This window comes from Theobroma cacao, chromosome 10 (assembly GCF_000208745.1).
Source record: "Theobroma cacao cultivar B97-61/B2 chromosome 10, Criollo_cocoa_genome_V2, whole genome shotgun sequence".
NCBI lineage: Eukaryota > Viridiplantae > Streptophyta > Magnoliopsida > Malvales > Malvaceae > Theobroma > Theobroma cacao.
Window position 1 is genome coordinate 20,742,308 of NC_030859.1, and position 19,744 is coordinate 20,762,051.

The following is a 19,744-nucleotide window of genomic DNA, read 5'->3' on the forward strand; positions in this document are numbered from 1 at the left end:
CTAATGATTGCATTGTTTAAGATCTTTAAAATGATTTTCAATCTTTTATACCAACTTTTCAAATATTGCAGTAAGAAAGGCTTTGGTGAATAAATCTACTAAATCCTCAGTTGAACGAATTTGTTGAACACTAATATCACATTTTCTTGGAAATCATGAGTGAAGAAGAATTTTGATGAAATATGTTTTGTACTATTGTTTTCAATGTATCCTTCTTTTAATTGGGGTATGCAAGCAATATTATCTTCATTTAAAGTTATTAAAATGTCATTCTTGATTAACAAACCACATGTTCCTCAAATATGTTAAGTTATAGATCTTAACCAAATACATTCACGACTTGTCTCATGAATTGTTAAAATTTCTGCATGGTTATAAGAAGTAGCAACTATAGATTATTTTACAAAATACAATAAAATAGTCGTACCTCCATATTTGAATAAGTAACTTGTCTAGAATTAAGCTTTATTTGATTGAATAAATTTCCAGAGAATTCAAATTTAATGCTTCTGGCAACTTAAATCCTTCATGGATTTTCTTATAGATATCCATATTAAGTTAGCCATAAAAATAGGTTGTAGCTATATTCATTAAACGCATTTCAATCTTCTTATATATTGCTAGACTAATTAAATATAGAAATATAATTGCATTTACCACAAAAGAATTTGTCTCTTCATAATCAATATCAGGTTTTTGGATAAAATCTTGTGTGACAAGTTGTGTTTTATATCTTATAATCTTATTTTTTTCATTTTGTTTTCTCACAAATACCCATTTATATCTCATTGGTTTTATACCATTTAGTGTATGGACCATAGGTCCAAAAACTTCATATTTTGCAAGTGAATTCAATTCCATCTTGATTACGTCTTTCTACATTGGCCAATTATTTCTATTTCTACATTCTTCAATATATGTAAGTTCAAGATCCTTATTTCCTTTTATAATATTAAATGCTATATAAAAATATCGTTGATGTTTATTTCACTATAGTTCCATCTTTTCCCGTCATGACATAATTTATTGAGATACTTTTATTTTCAATTGTTTCAGGTACTTGAATTTTTTTTTAAATTTTATCAATTATGTCAGGTACCTTTTCTGGAGTTTCTACTTCATCTTTCTGACCATTTTGTATATTTGCTCCTTTATTTTTTGAAGATTTTATCTTTGCAACCCATTGGTTTCCCACACCTCTAGCATGCTTTGTCCTACAAGGATATTAATTTTAGTAAGAGCATTTGCAGCTGTAATATGAGATTTTATTATTCTCTTTAGGTCAATAAATATATTGACAACTAATTTGCTATATTTTATAAATTAATTATTTTTGAACTTAAAGTTCATTTTGATTTGTGCAAGGATCAAAATTAGATAATGATAATACATTCCAAAATATTTCTTTTTCTAGCTACTTATTTTCTCCCTCTAGTGTTGGAAAAATTGTTTCATTAAAATGACAATCAACAAACCTTGCCGTGAATAAATCTTCTGTTAATGGTTCTAAATATCTAATTATGGATGGAGATTTGCATCCAACATATATTTCTAACCTCCTTTGAAGACCCATAATAGTGTGTTGTGGTGGAGCAATTGGGACATATATCGCACACCCAAAAATTTTTAGATGAAAAATATTTGGTTCCTGACCATAAACCAATTGCATGAGGGAGAATTTATGATAACTTGTTGGCCTGATGCATGCAAGTGTTGCTTTATGCAAAATGGCATGCCCCCAAGCAGAAATAAGGAGTTTAGTTTTCATAAGCAATGGCCTTACAATTAGTTGAAAATGTTTAATAAACAATTTCGCTGGACCATTTTGTACATAAACATGAGTAACAAGCTGTTCAATAGTTATTTCGACTAAAATGCAATATTCATTAAATACTTGAGATATAAATTCATCAATATTGTCAAGACGAATAGTCTTGATTGTATAAGTAGGAAAATGTACTCGCAAACGAATGATTTAGGCGAGTAATCTTGGAAATGCTAAATTATAAGTTGATAATAAGCACACATGTGACTGTCTAGTCGATGCATCGATTAAAACTATAAAATATATAAATGGTCTAAATGGTGGATGTATGAATCCACATATATCACCCTAAATACGTTTCAAAAATATAAGAGATTCAGTCTCAAGTCTACATGGTGATAGCTTTATAATTAATTTGCCTTGAAAGCAAGCAACACGTGAGAATTCATCAGATTAAAAAATCTTTTGATTTTTCAATGGATGACCACATGAATTTTCAATAATTTTTTGCATCATTGTTGATCTCGGATGATCCAACGGGTCATGCCAAACATTAAAATCATTAGTAAACTTTTGGATTTATTATAGCATGAATTTCAATCATTCTAATATTTGTGTAGTACAATCTAGAGAACAAAGTGAGTAATTTTTCCAACACACACTTCTTTCTCGAGATAATAGATGTAATATAAAGATATTAAGTCTCTATTTATTTGTTGTCTTATATGATATCCATTTAGCTGAATATCTTTAAAATTTAATAAATTTCTATGAGATTAAGTAGAAAATAATGCACCTTCCTCTATTATGAACTTTGTTCCTCTGAGTAGTAAAATATTGGCTTTTCTAGAGCCTTCAATTAATCTTGCACTACCAAATATTATATTGACATTGGTTTTTTCCACTATCAAGTGGAAAAAAATTTTTTTGTCTTTAAATATAGTGTGCGTTGTACTAGTGTCTACTAGACATATATTTACATTATGAATCTTTGATCCAATAAGATGAATATCTATATTTTTCTTCAATAAAAACAAAATATATACAATAAGAAACTTATAAGTTCACATATAAGAACATTGAATATAGAATTAAAACACATAATAAGAACATATCATTTAAATATAACGAAAACATATAAAAGCATCTTTATAATAGAGTTATACTAAAATATACCAACAAACTATTAAGAAATTTCATTCTTGAATATTTCTCATTATCAATCAAATTATAATTTCTTTCTCAAGGTGGACAAGAAAATCAACAACATCTTGATGTGTTATATCAACTTGGCCATGATTAAAATCATCATAATATGTTGTAGCTTTCAATCATGCTTGATAAATTTCAAAACATACAACAAGTATGTTACCAATAGTCTTTCATGCCATATCGATGACAATATATTTTCTATATTCTTTTTATTCTGTCTATTTTTGTCTTTTCATATTATTCATCCATTTTTGGTGGGTTAAAGTATTCATCCATTTTTGGTGGGTTAAAGTTTCATCCATTTTTTATGGGTTAAAGGTATTCATCCAGTTTTGGTGGGTTAAACGTATTCATCCAGTTTTGGTGGGTTATCCACTTCAGTGAATTAAAGGGTTAAGGTATCTACCCACATTCTAATGGGTAAAATTATCCATCCACTTATAGTAGATAAAGTTATCCATCTACTTCTAGTGGACAAAGTTATCTTTAGAATTAGAATAGTGATTGGTATAAATTATTATGGTAACTTCTTCCATGTACATGACAATATTTATTAAATAATATTGTGTTCACTTCAAAGAATAAAGGGATTCATAATTTTCTATTAGTATCTCATTATTTTATTGAGTGCCAGAAAGGTCCAAGTAGCCTAGTTGTTTTAAGTTGCCAATTGAATCAAGCAACTCCCTGATAAGCGTCCCCTTGATGTCAAGATGCTCTAATTTGGTAAGATTCCTCAGTTCTGCTGGCAAGCACTTGAGACGATGACAACCTGACGACTTCAAGGTCTCCAAGTTATGCAAATAGCCTACTCTTTCAGGCAAACATCCAATATCAGCGCCAGAAAGGTCCAAATAATGTAGTTTTTTTAAGTTGGCAACTGAATCAAGGAACTCAATGATATTGTAAGATGATAATGACAACACACGCAAGCAATTGGGCACTGGAAACAATTTGTTGAAGACTTGAGAATTGAAATGAGTCTTACCATCATTTGGTGATCTGAGTGCAAGGAAGGTCCACAAAAGCTTATATTTTTCATAGAAGGCCACAAATCTATTAGGCTTGTCACTTGGCTTCAATATGCATGACAAATGGAGAACCCTTGGAGGGTTTTAAGGAGGGCTATCATGCTCGAACTTGAAGCAAAATTCTCCTGCTATATATTGAGCTAGATCGTTGACAAGGTCATGCATTACGAAACGTGATTGATCATGACTTTGTTGAAAATTGACCTTGATAACAGTTCATTAAAGTACTGCTCGCCTACTTCCTTCTTTCTTCTTTTACTTTTTGGCTGCTGCAATAGGCTTTTAGCTATCCACATTCGAACCAAATCCCTTTTCTCAAATTTGTGGCCCTTAGGAAATATGGAACAATATGCAAAGCAGCGCTTTAGTTGAGAAGGAAGATAGTGGTAACTCAATCTTAAGGCAGGTAGAACGTCACTCTTGTGATCAGGTAGATCCCATATTCTACTATTCAGTACATTGTCCCACTCCTCAGCTTCTATTTGAGAATGCAGCAGACTCCCAAGTGTTTGAATAGCCAAAGGCAAACCTTTGCATTTTTCCACAATTTTTCCACCAATTGCTTTCAGAGTAGAATCTTCATTCGGGTCTCTATTTCCAAATGCATGCTTTGAAAATAATGGCCAGCAATCTTCTTTAGATAACCTCTTCAAATCGTGAACAAGCGCAGGAAGCATGGTGGAGGCAACACTAATTAACACAACTAATTGTCCTGACCTCACTTGTTTGCCAACAAGCATGGAAAATCTTACCAAATTGAAGCATCTTGACATCAAGGGGACGCCTATCTCGCAAATGCCTCCAAATTTCGGTAATTTGAAACGTCTTCATCTGTTGACTAATTTTGTTGTGGGCAACAATATTGGGTCAACTATTAGTGAGGTAAAGGATCTTTCTCTTCTACATGGCAACCTTTCCATCTTGCGACTACAGAATGTCTCTCAAACAGCAGATGCAGAAAAGGCCAATTTAAAGGATAAGAAATACCTTCGTGAGTTAATTTTGGAATGGGATGTTGATCCGCGTGATGGCAATGCACAAATTGCAGCACGTAATCCTCGTAATGGAAATATAGAGAATGCAGCGGATAATCCTCATAATGGCCATGCAGAGAATGCAGAAGATGAACCTCTTAATGGTCGTGCACAGAATGCAGTAGGTGATCCATCTAATGGTAATGTGAGGAATGCCGCAAATGATCCTCAAAACAGTGATGCAGAGATTGCAGCAGGCAGTCCTCGTATTAATGGTAATACACAGAATGCAGTGGATGATTCTCAGAATCGTAGTGCGGAGCATGCAGTGAATGTACTTGACAAGCTACAGCCTGCCAAGAATTTGGAGAGGCTCCAGATTAAAAACTTCTTCGGTATGAGTTTACCAAGATGGCTAGGGAATGCTTTATTCTCAAAAATGAAGAGCATAACCCTTGAAAATTGCCAAAATTGCAACTCACTGCCACCACTTGGGCAACTACCCTCGCTCAAAGAACTCGCCATATACGGCATGGCGGGAGTAAAAATCGTGGGCCCCGAATTCTACGGTGGTGGTGTCATCGCCTTCAAGTCCCTGGAAACGATATGGTTCGAAAATATGGAAAATTGGGAGCAATGGTTACCTTTCTGCAATGAACCAAGATTCCCGTCCCTTCACACTCTCATTTTGTTTAGATGTAGGAAACTGACTGGGGATCTTCCCACCCAACATCTCACTTTGGAAGAACATATCCAAGAGTGTGACAATTTAAAAAGATGTCAAGGTCCGATAAACGAATAACCTCTTCTCTAGCAATTGCAATATGGCAAGCTGCGAAAATCTTCAACCAGCCAGTTTAACTGATTTCTTGACCCAACTTGAAGATGTCGAAGTAAGTCCAGTATTGTTTGTTTGTTCATCTCTTCGGTTTTCTAGAATGACACGCTCAATACATAGAAGCATACCTTGAGGAAGTTGGTTTCCCACCTTTGAATTACTTTCAATTAACAATTTCGCTGGCCTCACCCCGATCAAGCAACGGTGGAGATTTGAAGATTAAGAGACCTGGCTGAGCAAACTTGTTTCCAACTGGTTGAAGGTGAGTGTACAAACTTGAGTTACAGTTTGTTTGCCTTGTGTGTCTTTACGCATTAACTACGTGAAAAACAAAACACACAAAATTAACTCCCTATCATGTTTACATTGGTTATTTGCAGTGGCAAAGTCTCAACGAACACAAATTTAATTTGGAGATAAGCCGAAATATGGGTTCTTGAAGAATCTGAAAGTGGCTGAGTATTCTAAAATAAATTTCGAGCGGTAGAGCATATGAAGAGGTGGCTGGAACTGGAACGTGCTATATATACTGCTATATGTTCTCTTACAGGTGTAATCTTGCTATATAAACTGCTATCAACAGTTCTTTACCCCCTCTCCAACCAATATCAGATTCATGGAGTGAAATTATTTGTATCTTTCCACCATCTAATGGTGAGATTTTTTTTAGCATCAGAATTGTCACAGGGACATTGTCTTAAGTGTTTGTTTATATCATTTTTGTATAATTGAAGTTGTATTCATGTCATCCAAAGAAAAATTGAATGCTAATGGTAAAACATTATCGGTTAATTATTGAAATCCATTAAATACTCAATTACGTTGAAATCTACCCAAATACGTGTTATACCCTAATTAAAGAGATGCAGTGAGGTGCAGGCTTCATGGATTGCAGAATACTGCAGGAGATAGCATCAACAAGAGTTTATGTCCAAGTTGGGGCTTAGAGGAGGACATGTTTGCATATTTTTTGTATAGTTTAAGACAATTCTTTCTGCATTTGATGCACAGTGTAATGTTTGTAGCAGGCATGCCTGCTTTTACTGAAGAGAAACTGATGGAAGATCAACAAGGGTGACATGTAGACAAAAGGTTCTCTTAAGAAAAGAAGCTGCTTGCACAATATCATTACAGCTAAATCATTAATTCCACCATTTTCATCATCATCAAACCATTCAATCATCACCAAACTATTTTCATTCATAACTTTTACATAATCTAAGTAGTCTGAATCTCTTTTAGGCATTGGCAACCTTCTCTTCCTTGCTGCTACTCTTCTCATATTAATGGTAAGCTGATGCACCAGACAGCACCGCCAGGGTTAAGGCTTGTGCATGCATCCTATCAAAATCAAAAGCATCTTATAAGTCATTTCAAACACAAAATTGCTGATGAAAATATGCAATTTGGGCAGGTTAATTATGCTTGAAAGAGAGAAGGTACCTGGCATGATTAAGCCTCAGACTTGGGTTAAGAGGAGCTCTTGCTCGAGTATTATAAGCCAGTGATGCCCCAATTGCTGATGCCCAGATGGTTCCTGTTACACCCATTGCACCCTATCAATAATTAAGAAAAATTTCTAAATTATTTAAAAAATTTTAAATAAATTTTTATTCTTTTATCGTATTTAATCAAATTTTTATATTTTTATTTTAGATTAAATAAACTCTTATAACTAGTTATTGAATAATTATTATTAATCAAAATACCACTTGTCATTTTATTTATATTCATATAATACTAACACGAAAGATGAAAACATCATATGATATGTTATCATGTCACCTCATCATTTATTATGATAAATCTATACACCACATTAACTGACATGATAAAAAATGATAAATCATCCATTAATTACAAAAATTTATTTGATTTAAATTAAAGTATAAAAGTTTGATTAAACAAATAAAAGAATAAAAATTTATTTAAATTTTTTAAAAATAAATTAGTAACTTTTTTAAGTATTTTACCTTTTATTTAGAAAGATATTACATTTCCCTAGACTAGCAAGAAAGCCTGCAATTAATTAAATTGGGGGTTGGATCGGTGCATCACTTTCAGTGGGCTTTGCCCCATAACTAGAAGAGGGGAGATAGCTTTGTTTCTTTTGTAGCCTAGGCTCAATTAAAACTGGGCTCAATTATATATATATATATATAGGCATCATATACCATAGTGAAATAATCCTAATGTAAGAATTCCAGCAACAATTACAGAATCATAAAAGTTCTAAGCATACATAACTGCATTGATACAAACAGATAATGCAACAGGAAAACATGGAGTTAGGTTCTAAAAATGATTGACTGCATGAACCAGGCCACCAGAAAAAAGCAAGAGGAGAACATGAAAGGCAGAGCTTGCCTTACAATCTGCCATTTTGTGTATTGCATGAACAAACTGCTAAATTTTTAGCAGATGAATGAGCTTAAACAAACATTTTCATAGAGTGCTCAAAATTAACTTATAAATATGTTTTAAGTCTCAAGTTGGATGATATGATAAAGAAATTGCCTATATATTGCTTATATATTGCCTATATATAAAAGGATAAATTAGCTTATATATTGCCTATATATGATAAAGAAATTAACTTCTGTTTTTATCAGAAAAAAAAAGGGGAATTTTTTGTTTTCTCCAATCTGAGGTCCAATTGTAAGAAATTGCTCAGCTTGGGTCATTTGGAGGATGATTATGTGTTTGATTGCCATTTTTGTTTCCAATGGCAGCAAACAATTTTAAAGCATACAAATTTTAAGTGATATAAAAGGATTAGAAACACACCAGAAATTCAAAAGTATATTCTGCATATTTATATCCAACAATGTATCATTCAAAAGTAACACCAAGATACAAGAGTCCATACATACTTCATACCAGAAATAGAACAATTCATTCTTGCCTTAATTTCCTCAACTTTCTGCAGAAACAACATATGAAAAAACAGAAAGTAGGAGGATGAATATTGAGAGAGATGGAGAATGCTATTTCTTGTTTTGAACTCATATTAAATAATTGTGATAATGATGGAAGTTTGTTAAAACCTTATTCTATTCATGATGATGGCCTACATATTTTAATTCAAATGAAATGACCAATCGACCCTTCAAAAGATTGGTCTGCTTACTTATATACAAGGATTGTGAGAGGGGTAGAGGAGACAATAGATGAAGGTATACCAAAAAGGAAGGTAGAAGTATGTTGTTGTCGGTCAAAGAAAGATGGGAAGTTGGTTGGACAATGTGTTTTGAGTGAGTTTCAAAGAAGCCTGGAAGGGCTTAAACAATGGAGGGAGGGAGGGGGTTTGATTAGAAAAAGAAAAATCAGAAAGTTAGGAAGAAGAAAAAAGACTTTCCAACTTCACAACAGCAAGGATGTGCAAGGCTAGCACATCCAACCTTTAGCCACTTTCTTAACATTTCCAAAATATTAATTGGCTTTCCTAGCCAGCCGGCCTGCCCAGCTCCTGTCTCCTCTCCTAGTCCCATCTTTGCATGATTAACGGTATATCCATTCCATGTCTTTGCATGAACAAACTGCTGAAATTTATAACAGATGAATCATTGACAAAAATTGCAAGTTCAAGAACATATGATCAGCTAAACAAACACGAAACAGTAAGTGTTGCTTCTAAATCGAGGTTTAAAAATCCAGACTTTGGAGGATTTCCATCTTGGAATGCTTTTGGAAGACAAAGTAGTATGGAATGGCTCACCGTGTCCATTTGAAGCAAACAAATCTCAAGTGATACATTAAACTGATAGAAACACACATCAGAAGTATATATTCTATGTATTTGTACACAATAAGAGTAAGTAATTTCAGAAGTCACTCAAAGATACAGATGTTCATACTTGTTACCAGCAACAGCTAGTTACTGTACAAAAGGAACACAGCTGCAAAAGACAATTACAAAGGAAAATTTCATGCCCCTAAATCCCCAAAAGCAAAAGTAACATATGGGTAAGCAGAAAAAGACAGCATTGATACTAAGCAAGTCTAGAACCAAACCATAAACAATCTGCTTTCCAATTCAACTCCCAACTCTGAACATGTTTATACATTTTTGTGACATATCTTTAAAAGCCTCCAGGCACCTTGAATTATAGAAACTAGTGACAGAGAGCACAAGGAGATGGCACCCTCCAACACCTTGCTATCCAGCCATACCAAATATTTAGCAGGCACAAGGGCAATTCAACTTGCAACCAGAGGCCAGCAAACACAAAGTGCAGCAGAGTATGAGACAGAGTTCTTACCCCCAGAAAACTCTTTTCACGGACCACATGCACCAGGTAGACATTATGGTAAAACCAACAGCAGGTCATTAGCTCTCTCCACCCTAAACTTCACCAACCCATCCGCAACTTCATTGCCCGATCTTGGGAAGTATAAGATTTGCCATCTAAGAACCTTCAGCTTGAGTCCAATGAACAGAACTTTTAGGATCACTCTCCATAAACCTGTGTCAACTGCGAAATATTAAAAATGAGAATGCTGATAGATCAACCATCAAAAATTGAAATGAATGAAAAATATTTTGTGCATAACCAAATTTTTAATATTAAATGATCTGTATTAATTCATCTTTTTCATTGCATATTTATAACTAACAAGACATGATAAGCCTGTAGAAGGTGGAAAATTTTAAGCAGAATCTAGTAAATGTTAGATGAAAGAAGTGTATTAATCACAGATAGATGAAAGAAACTAAAGCTGACTAAGAATCTAAGACTACAAACCTGTAGAATTGTGCCTGGTTTGAAATCGACAAGCAATTGTATTAATCACTGACCTGAAAAATGAAAACAAGATTAGGCTTTAAGAAAAACATTGACAAAGTATTGTTCACTGTGTTTCACATACAAACTCTTCTAGAGTTGTTTGTGAGATTTTACCTCATCAAGCTGGATGGAAGGAATACGAGCTATCTTGAACCACTCCCTCCCCTTCCTATTTTGAAGCTTCGGATTCAGCAGAGAACAGTCTGTGATACTTAGAGAATACAAGGCGGAAGGCAGCCCATGTTCCGGTAAGCAATTAAGCTTGTTACAGCAATTTATTTCAAGTGTTTGAAGAGAGGTGATGTTTTGAAGCCCCTCACCATTTAGAAACTTAAGATTTGAAAGCCTGCTGATGCGTAGAGAGTTAAGATTTGTTGGCAGCAATCCCTCTTCTGGAAATGACTCCAATTCTTGGCATCCACCTTCAATCTCAAAATGACTTAGAGAATGAAGATTATCTAACTCCCACCCTTTTTGGGGAGTGATTTTGTCACAAAAAGAAATGCAAAGTATGATTAGGCTGGATGGCAAGCCCTCTGTGGGAAGTGACTCCAGTGCTGGACATTTGTTTATATACAGTGACTGAAGAGATTTGAGGCTTTGCATCCCTGGCAGTGACTTGAGACTCCCGCAATTGAAGAAAACCAGTGATGTCAGGTTTGGAGCTTGAAATTCCTCTTCAACAAAGGACCTCAAATTAGGACAACCTTTGATTTCCAAGGAATCAAGTGAAGTAAGTTCATTCTGCAATCCCTTCTCAATTGAGAGATGCTCAAGATTTCTGCAGTCCCACAGACTAAGAGATTTAAGTTTTGGGAAGTAATTCAATGGAAAATTTTGGAGAGAATCACAGCTGCTCCCTAAACATAAATCTTCAAGCCCTGAGTCTTGTTTCATCACTTTGCTAGGTTGGGGAAATTTTAACTTTTTGCAGTTATGGATATAGAGTGTTTTCAATGAAGGGGACTGAGGAAAGATCTTGAGGGAAATTGAATCAATGATATATAAATGTTGAAGTGAAGATCTCTTCAATATTTCTTCAGGTAGCATATGCAAAGCATATCTCTCAATTCTGAGGCTGTGCGAGTCAGTTGACAGTTCCATTAACTGTGTCATGCCCATGCTTGACACATTTATGCTCAAGGAGGAAGAAAGCTGCTGGTTTTGATCGTCACTTGATGAAGGTGTTGGCTGATTATTATCTTGCTCTTGATGAATCATTCTTGGAGAGAACTGTGGTTCAACTGTCTGGTTATCATCATTTCTCTTCTGCACCTTGTCACAGTTGTCTAACTTCAGTAAGCACCGTTCGGAAGTCCATGGAAGTGAAGCTGCAAGCTGTTGACATTTAGAAATCTCCAGTTTTATCAAAAAGGGAAGGCACTTCGGTAAATCCCCTTCCAATTTGGGACAGTTTATTATGTAAAACTCTTGCAGGCAGGGAAATTCTTCACCTTCCACTTCAAGTGGTGTCCACCTTTCCCATTGTAACATTGCCTCAAATTTCAAAGTCTTGAGAGACTGAAATGGTTTCTGAAAAGTTAAATCCATCCTATAAAATTCTGGGCCAATGCTTCTTACTCCCCCAATCCTTTGAATTATGAGATTTTCAAGAAATGGCAGCTGCCCAAATGGTGGCAATGACGAGCAATTATTGTAGTCACTGATACATAGAAATCTTATTGTGGAAAGTGCAGAACCTTCCGACCACCGCACTGCTCTCTCCTTTGCTGGACTTTCATTAATTCTACTCCATTCCAACGGTAGTTCAGTGCCTGGAATCTCAGTCATCATCGAAGAGGATTCTGATCAAATTTCACCATCAATTTTTGGCAGTGTCTTATCTTGAGGAGTCTTCTCCAACTCTAGTTCGTCAAGATATTGCATAGCTTCCAAATTGGCTTCTGATGCATGAGAAGCAGAAGATACATCCTGCAACTCTGAAATAGACAACGATTCATGAAGATCTTTAATGCTACCCATGGAGGTAGAAAACTGCTGATTTCCATCTTCCCTTGATGAAGGTGCTGTCTGATTATCATTACTTCTCTTCTCCACCTCGTCACAGTTGTCTAACTTCGGTACACAACATTCTGAAGTCTGTGGAAGTGAAGCCTCTAGCTGTTCACAATTACAGATCTCCAGTTTTACCAAAGCTGGAAGGCTCTTTGGTAAATCCCCTTTCAATAGTGGACAGTTTATAACATAAAACTCTTCCAGGCAGGGAAATTCTTGGCCATCCACTTCAAGTAGTATCCATTCTTCCCATTGTGACATTTCCACAAATTTTAAAGTCTTAAGGGACTGAAAAGGTTTACAACCATATACATCTACCCCATAGAATTCATGGCCAATGCTCTTTATTCCTCCAATCCTCTCAATAATGAGATGTTCAAGGGATGACAGCCGCCCAAGTGGAGGAAATGACTTGCAGTTAATACAGTCACTGAGATGTAAAGAAATTATCTTCGAGAACGAAGAATCTCCCAACCACTTTGGAAACTCTTTACCACCATAAAATCGAATTGAAAGCTTTTTCAACTCCACAGAAGGCTTTAGATTCTCTAGCACTTCTTTCTGATCTGTTGCTGGATCTTCATTGTTACAGCTCCATTCCAACTCTAGTTCATCAAGATATAGCATAGCTTTCAAATTGGCTCCCGATGCATCAGAAGGAGAAGATACATTCTGCAACCCTGAAACAGACAGCGATCCATGGAGATTTGGAAGTGCCCCCAGTTCTTTAATGCTTGACCCACCGTGGCCCACAATAAAATTAGTCAAACTCTGAAGGCTTGTTAATCTGCTCATTTTTTTTGGCATCTGCATCAAGCCAGCTCCCTTAATGCCGAGCTTTCGCAAGTTAACAAGCTTGACTATGCCTTGGGGTAGCATAAGAAGAGAATAGCAGTTTGTCAATATCAATGTTTGTAGAAAGTAGAGAGTAGACAAGGATTCAGGCAAGCTTGCTAATGCACTGTGAGAGACATCTAGGTAATGTAGATATTTCAATTTTCCTATTGAATGGGGCAATTTAGCATGTGGAAAATGAGGTAGGGATAAGACTCGTAACCTTCGTATTCTTGGAAAAATATCCTTCAATGCTTGAGGACTTATTTGACAAGATCGAGAATCTATCAGATAGAAGGTCCTTAACCTGTTCCAATGAAGAACGACACTTAACATTTCAGGGATGTCACGTTCGTTTCTTAGCAATGATAGATGGCGAATCCTTTGAGGATTTGCTGCTTGATCGGATGATTCCCATCTGAGACAAAGTTCTTTAGATACATCCTCAGCAAAACAATGAATAAGATCATGCATTTTAAAGTGTGAGTTGTCAATTGGTATAAAGAATGACCTCTTCAGTAAACCGTCAACGCATTCAGCACCTACCGTTTCCATTGATTGGCCACTAGACATTTGTAGAAAGCCTGCCGCCATCCACAAGAGAACAAGTTCTTCCTTGTGAAACTCATAATCTATGGGAAACAACGAGCAATAAGCAAAACAGAGCTTTAGCAGTGCAGGAAGGTGATAATAGCTCAAGAGTACAATTGATGAAATTGAATCATGGTTATTAGCTTTTCGCAGGTCCTCCAGGACATGGCACCATTCTTCACGGCTCTTTTTGAAACGCAAGAGCCCTCCAATTACTCTTACGGACAAAGGTATACCGCCGCAGGTCTTCAAAATTTTCATGCCAATATCCTCTAGCATAGCAATTTCACTTCTATCCCTCCCCGCATATGCAGACTTTGCCAACAAGGACCGGCAAGAATCCTCTGTCAATGGATTTAGTTGATAGCGAATGGAACAGCCCAGACAATCTGCAACTCCCTGACTGCGTGTAGTAACAATGATCTTGCTTCCCCTTGCACCAGATTTGAGAGAAGTTTCTAGATCGTTCCACTTATTAATATCCTCATTCCTAACATCGTCTAAGACAAGGAGAAATTTTTTTCCATCCAAGCTTGCACTCAATTTATCAAGAAGGAGCTCAAGTGACATGTCACCCTCAATACTGCAGAAAGTGGGGGCCTTAAGAATTATCCTGGTGATTCTGTCAACCTCAAAGTCCGTGTGAACACCTACCCATGCCTTTAGTTCGAAATGCGCTCTCACTTTTTCATCGTTGTATACAAGCTGCGCAAGGGTGGTCTTCCCCAACCCACCCGTGCCAACTAAGGCAATCGCATCAAGATTCTCATCCCCTGATAGTAACAAGCCGACGATGTTACTCCTGTCTTCTTCTCTGCCATAGATTGCGGTTTCATCTAGCAAAGAAGTAGCAGGCAAGCTGTCTGATAATCGCAATTCATCACGCGTTTCTCGTTTTATGAAGCCATATTTATCCATTTCTTTAGCAATGACATCAATATCTTCCACAAGGTTTCCGTTAATCCATATTGGCTTCTCATCTAGTGATAAAACTAAACGTAAGGAGCTGAAAAATTCATCGCGGCACCTTAGTGCCTGGTATTTGAGGTTCCGAGCTATAGCTTCCACTTCGAGTCTTGCGGGTTCAAATAAAATATCATCCACAGAATCCTCTGCGTCGTAGACAGCATATTCCAGTCTCAGAAGCCAAGCATACACGCCGTGACTGTTGCATCGTGGCTCCACTGCGTCGTGAATCACATAGCTAATACTCGCCAGTGACGATTCCAAGCGTTTCCAAAGTGAAGCAGATGTTGTATCTTTTGCGAAGCCAGGCGATAGTAGAACAGAGTGAATCTTGTCTAACAGCAAAGCAATGGAACCAGGCAAAGCAGCGAAGCGCAAATCAGCCATTTCAAATGGCAAGAGGTTGGTTTTGGTTGATCTAATGAGATTTCGGAGGAACACAAACAGTAAGAAAGGACTTGGGACTTGGATTTTTCGCTTGCGTAAATAATTGAGCGGAGCAGGAAATTCGATTAGGTGTACTGTAAATTACGAATTAGTGTATGGCGGAAAAAATATTGATTTTGCACGTAATTACTTAATGTATTATCCTTTGAGTGTAATGCCAATATGGTTTTTAATTGTTAAGATAAAACAACCCATTCATAAACTTTAAAATATTAAATATAAAAACTATATAATATAATAATTCAAAATTTTAAAATTCTACGTAATCACAGCTAGCAATGATCTTACACTTACATTTTTATCATTAAAATAATTTTAAAATATTATATTAATGTTTTAACAATTTTATGTATATAAGAAGTAATGTTAAATATAATAGTTTTGGTCTAAGTTTAAACTTATGTTATGGATTTACATTTTCAACTCAAAAGAATGTTTATTATTTGGAAGAACGACCTTAGTCTACCTAATAGAACAGTAAGAAATGAGTTAAGTCTTGAACTTATAAATAAAAGTCTTCCTCCACCTAATAGATATATTCTTTTAGGTTTGAAATATGAATCGTGGTAAGTGGTTTAGAGCAAAACCAACTCTTCACTAAGGTGGGACCCCCAATGAGAGATAATAAAGTCGTAGTAGACTCGAATCAAAGTACAATCCTTTATGAAAGAGTTCATTCAATGAAGACGTTGCATAATTGGGTGGAGTATAACATGTCATAAGTCCTTCATTAGTAAGAGATGTGACGAATCTTATCCTCATAAATAAAGACTTTTTTTCACTTAACATGTATATCTTTCGAGTTGAAAATATGGACCCATGACACTTAGGACATATAATTCGACCCTTAATAAGCTATAAGTGAAACAAACTTTATTTGACCAAACAAAATGTCTAATTTTGTTTCTTTTTGTAATAAGTCAATATGTCTTAACTTTAAATGAGAAAAAATCAAAGATATCATGTAAAAAATTAAAATTATAAGGGATGTAAGTGAAATTTTTCTTATATTCAATTATAATATCCTTGTGATTTTAAAAGAATTCACACTATTATTCGGTGGAAAAACACAAATAATTTCATTCCTCCATGAATCTAACATTGGTTGGAGAGGGGGCAAAGGATTATGAAAAAAGTTGACAGCGGTATTCATGGCAAGATTACACAAATTAAGATAATTAATAAAATATCAACATGCATCAGAAATAATACAATTCAGGAGAAAATCGTCCTGTACTAGCTAGGCTTGCAATCCAGGAACTGAGACATTGAAAACAGATGGCGAACCACCACAATCGTATTCTTTTAGCAGCATCCCTGTTATGTTAACAAACACAGAACAGGCCGAGGGGAGAAAAAGGAAAATCACCTCCAAACAAAGATTCATTAACACCACTCAAAGAACAATTCCGCCCAAATTTTGCAAGAGAATGGGCAAAGGCTTTTGCCCCTCGCTAGAGGTTTTAACTGCTAGCAAGCTGTCACATTGCTGTGTAATTTGTCACACCCAACGATCTGCAATTCCAAATGGGGATGTTGGATGATGGGTAGAGGCGCATTCAGTCTCCTACATTTAATTATAAAGAGTTTTTGAAGGGACGGGAATCCTGGTGCATTTGCGGAGGGTGACCATTGCTCCCAATTTTCCATATTCTCGAACCATAACATTTCCAGGGATTTAAAGGCCACGACACCACTACCGTAGAATTCGGGGCCCACGACTTTTACTCCAGCCAGGTCATGTATGTTGAGTTCTTTGAGAGAGGGTAGTTGCCCAAGTGGTGGCAGTGAGTTGCATGTTTGGCAATTATCCAGAGTTAGTCTCTCCATTTTGGAGAATGAAGCATTCCCTAACCATTTTGGTAAAGTCATACCAAAGAAGTTTTTAATCTCGAGCCTCTCCAAATTCTCCCCGGGCAGTAACTTGTCAAGTACATCCGCTGCATGCTTCGCACTAAGATTCTGAGGATCATTCCCAGCACTCTGTCCATTACGGCTCTCAGGATTATCCCATTCCAAAATTAACTCACGGAGGTATTTCTTATCCTTTAGATTGGCCTTTTCTGCATCTGCTGTTTGAGAGACATTGTGTAGCTGCAAAATGGAAAGGGTGCCATGCAGAAGAGAAAGATCCTTCACCTCACTAATAGCTGACCCACTATTGTTGCCCACAACAAAATTAGTCAACAGCTGAAGACGTTTCAAATTACCGAAATTTGGAGGCATTTGCAGGATAGGCGTCCCTTTGATGTCAAGATGCTTCAATTTGGTAAGATTCTCCATGCATGTTGGCAAACAAGTGAGCTGAGGACAACGTGACAACTTCAGTGTCTGCAAATTATACAAAGAACATGCTCCTTCAGGAAAACGTCGAATTTTAGTGCCAGAAAAGTCCAAGTAGCCTAGCTGTTTTAAGTTGCCAATTGAATCAAGCAACTCCCCGATAGGCGTCCCCTTGACGTCAAGATGTTCTAGTTTGGTAAGATTCCTTAGTTCTGCTGGCAACCACGTGAGACGATGACAACCTGACAACTTCAGTGTCTCCAAGTTATGCAAACAGCCTACCCTTTCAGGCAAACATCGAAGAGCAGCGCCAGAAAGGTCCAAGTAGCGTAGCTGTTTTACGTTGCAAACTGAATCAGGGAACTCTGTGATATTGTAAGATGTTAATGACAATACCCGCAGGCAACTGGGCGCTGGAAACAATTTGTTGAAGACTCCAGAATCGAAAGGAGTCTTACCATCACCTGGTGATCTGAGCGGAAGGAAGGTCCGCAAAAACTTATTTTTTCCATAGAAGGCCTCAAATTTATAAGGCTTGTCACTTGGCTTTAATATGCATGACAAATGGCGAACCCTTGCAGGGTTTTGGGGAGGGCTATCATGCTCGGACCTGAAGCAAAATTCTCCTGCTACATATTGAGCTAGATCGTTGACAAGGTCATGCATTATGAAACGTGATTCATCATGACTCTGTTGAAAAATTGACCTTGATAACAGTTCATGAAAGTACTGCTCGCCTACTTCCTCCTTTCTTCTACTGTGTGGCTGCTGAACTAGACCTTCAGCTATCCACATTCGAACCAAATCCCCTTTCTCGAATATGTGGCCCTTAGGAAATATGGAACAATATGCAAAGCAGCGCTTTAGTTGAGAAGGAAGATACTGGTAACTCAATCTTAAGGCAGGTAGAATGTCACTCTTATGATCAGGTAGATCCCATATTTCACTATTCAGCACATTGTCCCACTCCTGAGCTTCTAGTTGAGAATGCAGCAGACTCCCAAGTGTTTTAATAGCCAAAGGCAAGCCTTTGCATTTTTCCACAACTTTCTCACCAATTGCTTTCAGAGTAGAATCTTCATTCGGGTCTTTATTTCCAAATGCATGCTTTCCAAATAATGCCCAGCAATCTTCCTTAGATAACCTCTTCAAATCGTGAACAAGCACATCACGCATCGTGGATGAAACACTTTGGCTACGTGTAGTTACAATGATCTTACTTCCAGGGACACCGACTTGTAACGGTCTACGCAGTAGATCCCATGCTCTATAACTCTCATTCCATACATTGTCCAAGACAAGTAGAAATTTTCTTCCCATCAATATCCTCTCTAGTCTAACTTGAAGGACGTTTAAGTCTTTGATATCAGAATGCGACAATGTGGCAGACTCATAAATTGTTTTGGTGACATTGAATACATCGAACTCTTCCGAGACACACACCCATGCTCTCAAGTCAAAATAGTTCTTCACCCTGGCATCATTGTACAAAAACTGAGCAAGGGTGGTCTTTCCAATCCCACCCATTCCTACAATTGTAATCACAGGTATTTTCTGCCCATTCACGCCATCAGACAACAAAATATCAAGAATATGCTTTTTATCATCTTTTCTGAGGCATACTTCAGATTCATCGACCAAGGAAGTTGTGGGTAATCTTGAGAGTGATTTCCCTCCCTGGCCTTGTTTCAAACTAAGGATGTCTTTTTCGGCAGCAATGAGTTGCAGTTTTAGAACAATTTGTTCAAGACGAGAATTAAAGTCTGTTACTTGCTCCTCCTTAAACGGACCTTCAATTGCCATCGCATCCAGTAGATCCTCAGCATCGTAGGCAGCGTCTTTAAGCTTGTCCACCCACTTTTTCACAGAAGGGTTCATAATTTGCTTTTCCTCGGCATCACCAAGCACTCTCTCCACCTTTAGCAGTAATATTTCCATTTCCTGCAAGAGATCGTCTTTCAACGTCGTACTCCGGAAGAGGCTGATCACCGGCTTCAGGG

At 36.7% G+C, this 19,744-nt stretch overlaps 5 protein-coding genes across 6 annotated transcripts; 1 reads left to right on the forward strand and 4 right to left on the reverse strand.

Moving 5' to 3' along the window:
• On the reverse strand, positions 3,598–4,685 carry LOC18587388 (putative disease resistance RPP13-like protein 1). The gene is made up of 2 exons (XM_007011140.2): positions 4,213–4,685; positions 3,598–3,979 (listed from the first exon to the last, which is right to left on the reverse strand). Exons 1-2 carry the CDS (start codon positions 4,683–4,685, stop codon positions 3,598–3,600), a joined length of 855 nt encoding a protein of 284 aa, XP_007011202.2.
• Positions 4,684–6,548, forward strand: LOC18587389 (putative disease resistance RPP13-like protein 1). Its single transcript, XM_018128923.1, has 2 exons — positions 4,684–6,082; positions 6,201–6,548. Exon 1 carries the CDS (start codon positions 4,684–4,686, stop codon positions 5,782–5,784), a length of 1,101 nt encoding a protein of 366 aa, XP_017984412.1. The 3' UTR covers positions 5,785–6,082; positions 6,201–6,548.
• On the reverse strand, positions 9,652–13,041 carry LOC108663794 (putative disease resistance protein At3g14460). 2 transcript variants are annotated; one of them, XM_018129158.1, is made up of 3 exons: positions 10,722–13,041; positions 10,566–10,618; positions 9,652–10,286 (listed from the first exon to the last, which is right to left on the reverse strand). In XM_018129158.1, the coding sequence occupies exons 1-2, from the start codon at positions 12,399–12,401 to the stop codon at positions 10,607–10,609; spliced, it is 1,692 nt and encodes a 563-aa protein (XP_017984647.1). In that variant the 5' UTR covers positions 12,402–13,041; the 3' UTR covers positions 9,652–10,286; positions 10,566–10,606. The 2 variants fall into 2 exon arrangements, with proteins under 2 accessions (XP_017984647.1, XP_017984646.1); XM_018129157.1 differs by having other exon boundaries at positions 9,652–10,295.
• LOC108663674 (putative disease resistance RPP13-like protein 1) lies at positions 12,417–15,401 on the reverse strand. The gene has a single exon (XM_018128924.1). It carries the CDS (start codon positions 15,399–15,401, stop codon positions 12,417–12,419), a length of 2,985 nt encoding a protein of 994 aa, XP_017984413.1.
• On the reverse strand, positions 16,932–19,271 carry LOC108663675 (putative disease resistance RPP13-like protein 1). The gene has a single exon (XM_018128925.1). The coding sequence runs from the start codon at positions 19,269–19,271 to the stop codon at positions 16,932–16,934; it is 2,340 nt and encodes a 779-aa protein (XP_017984414.1).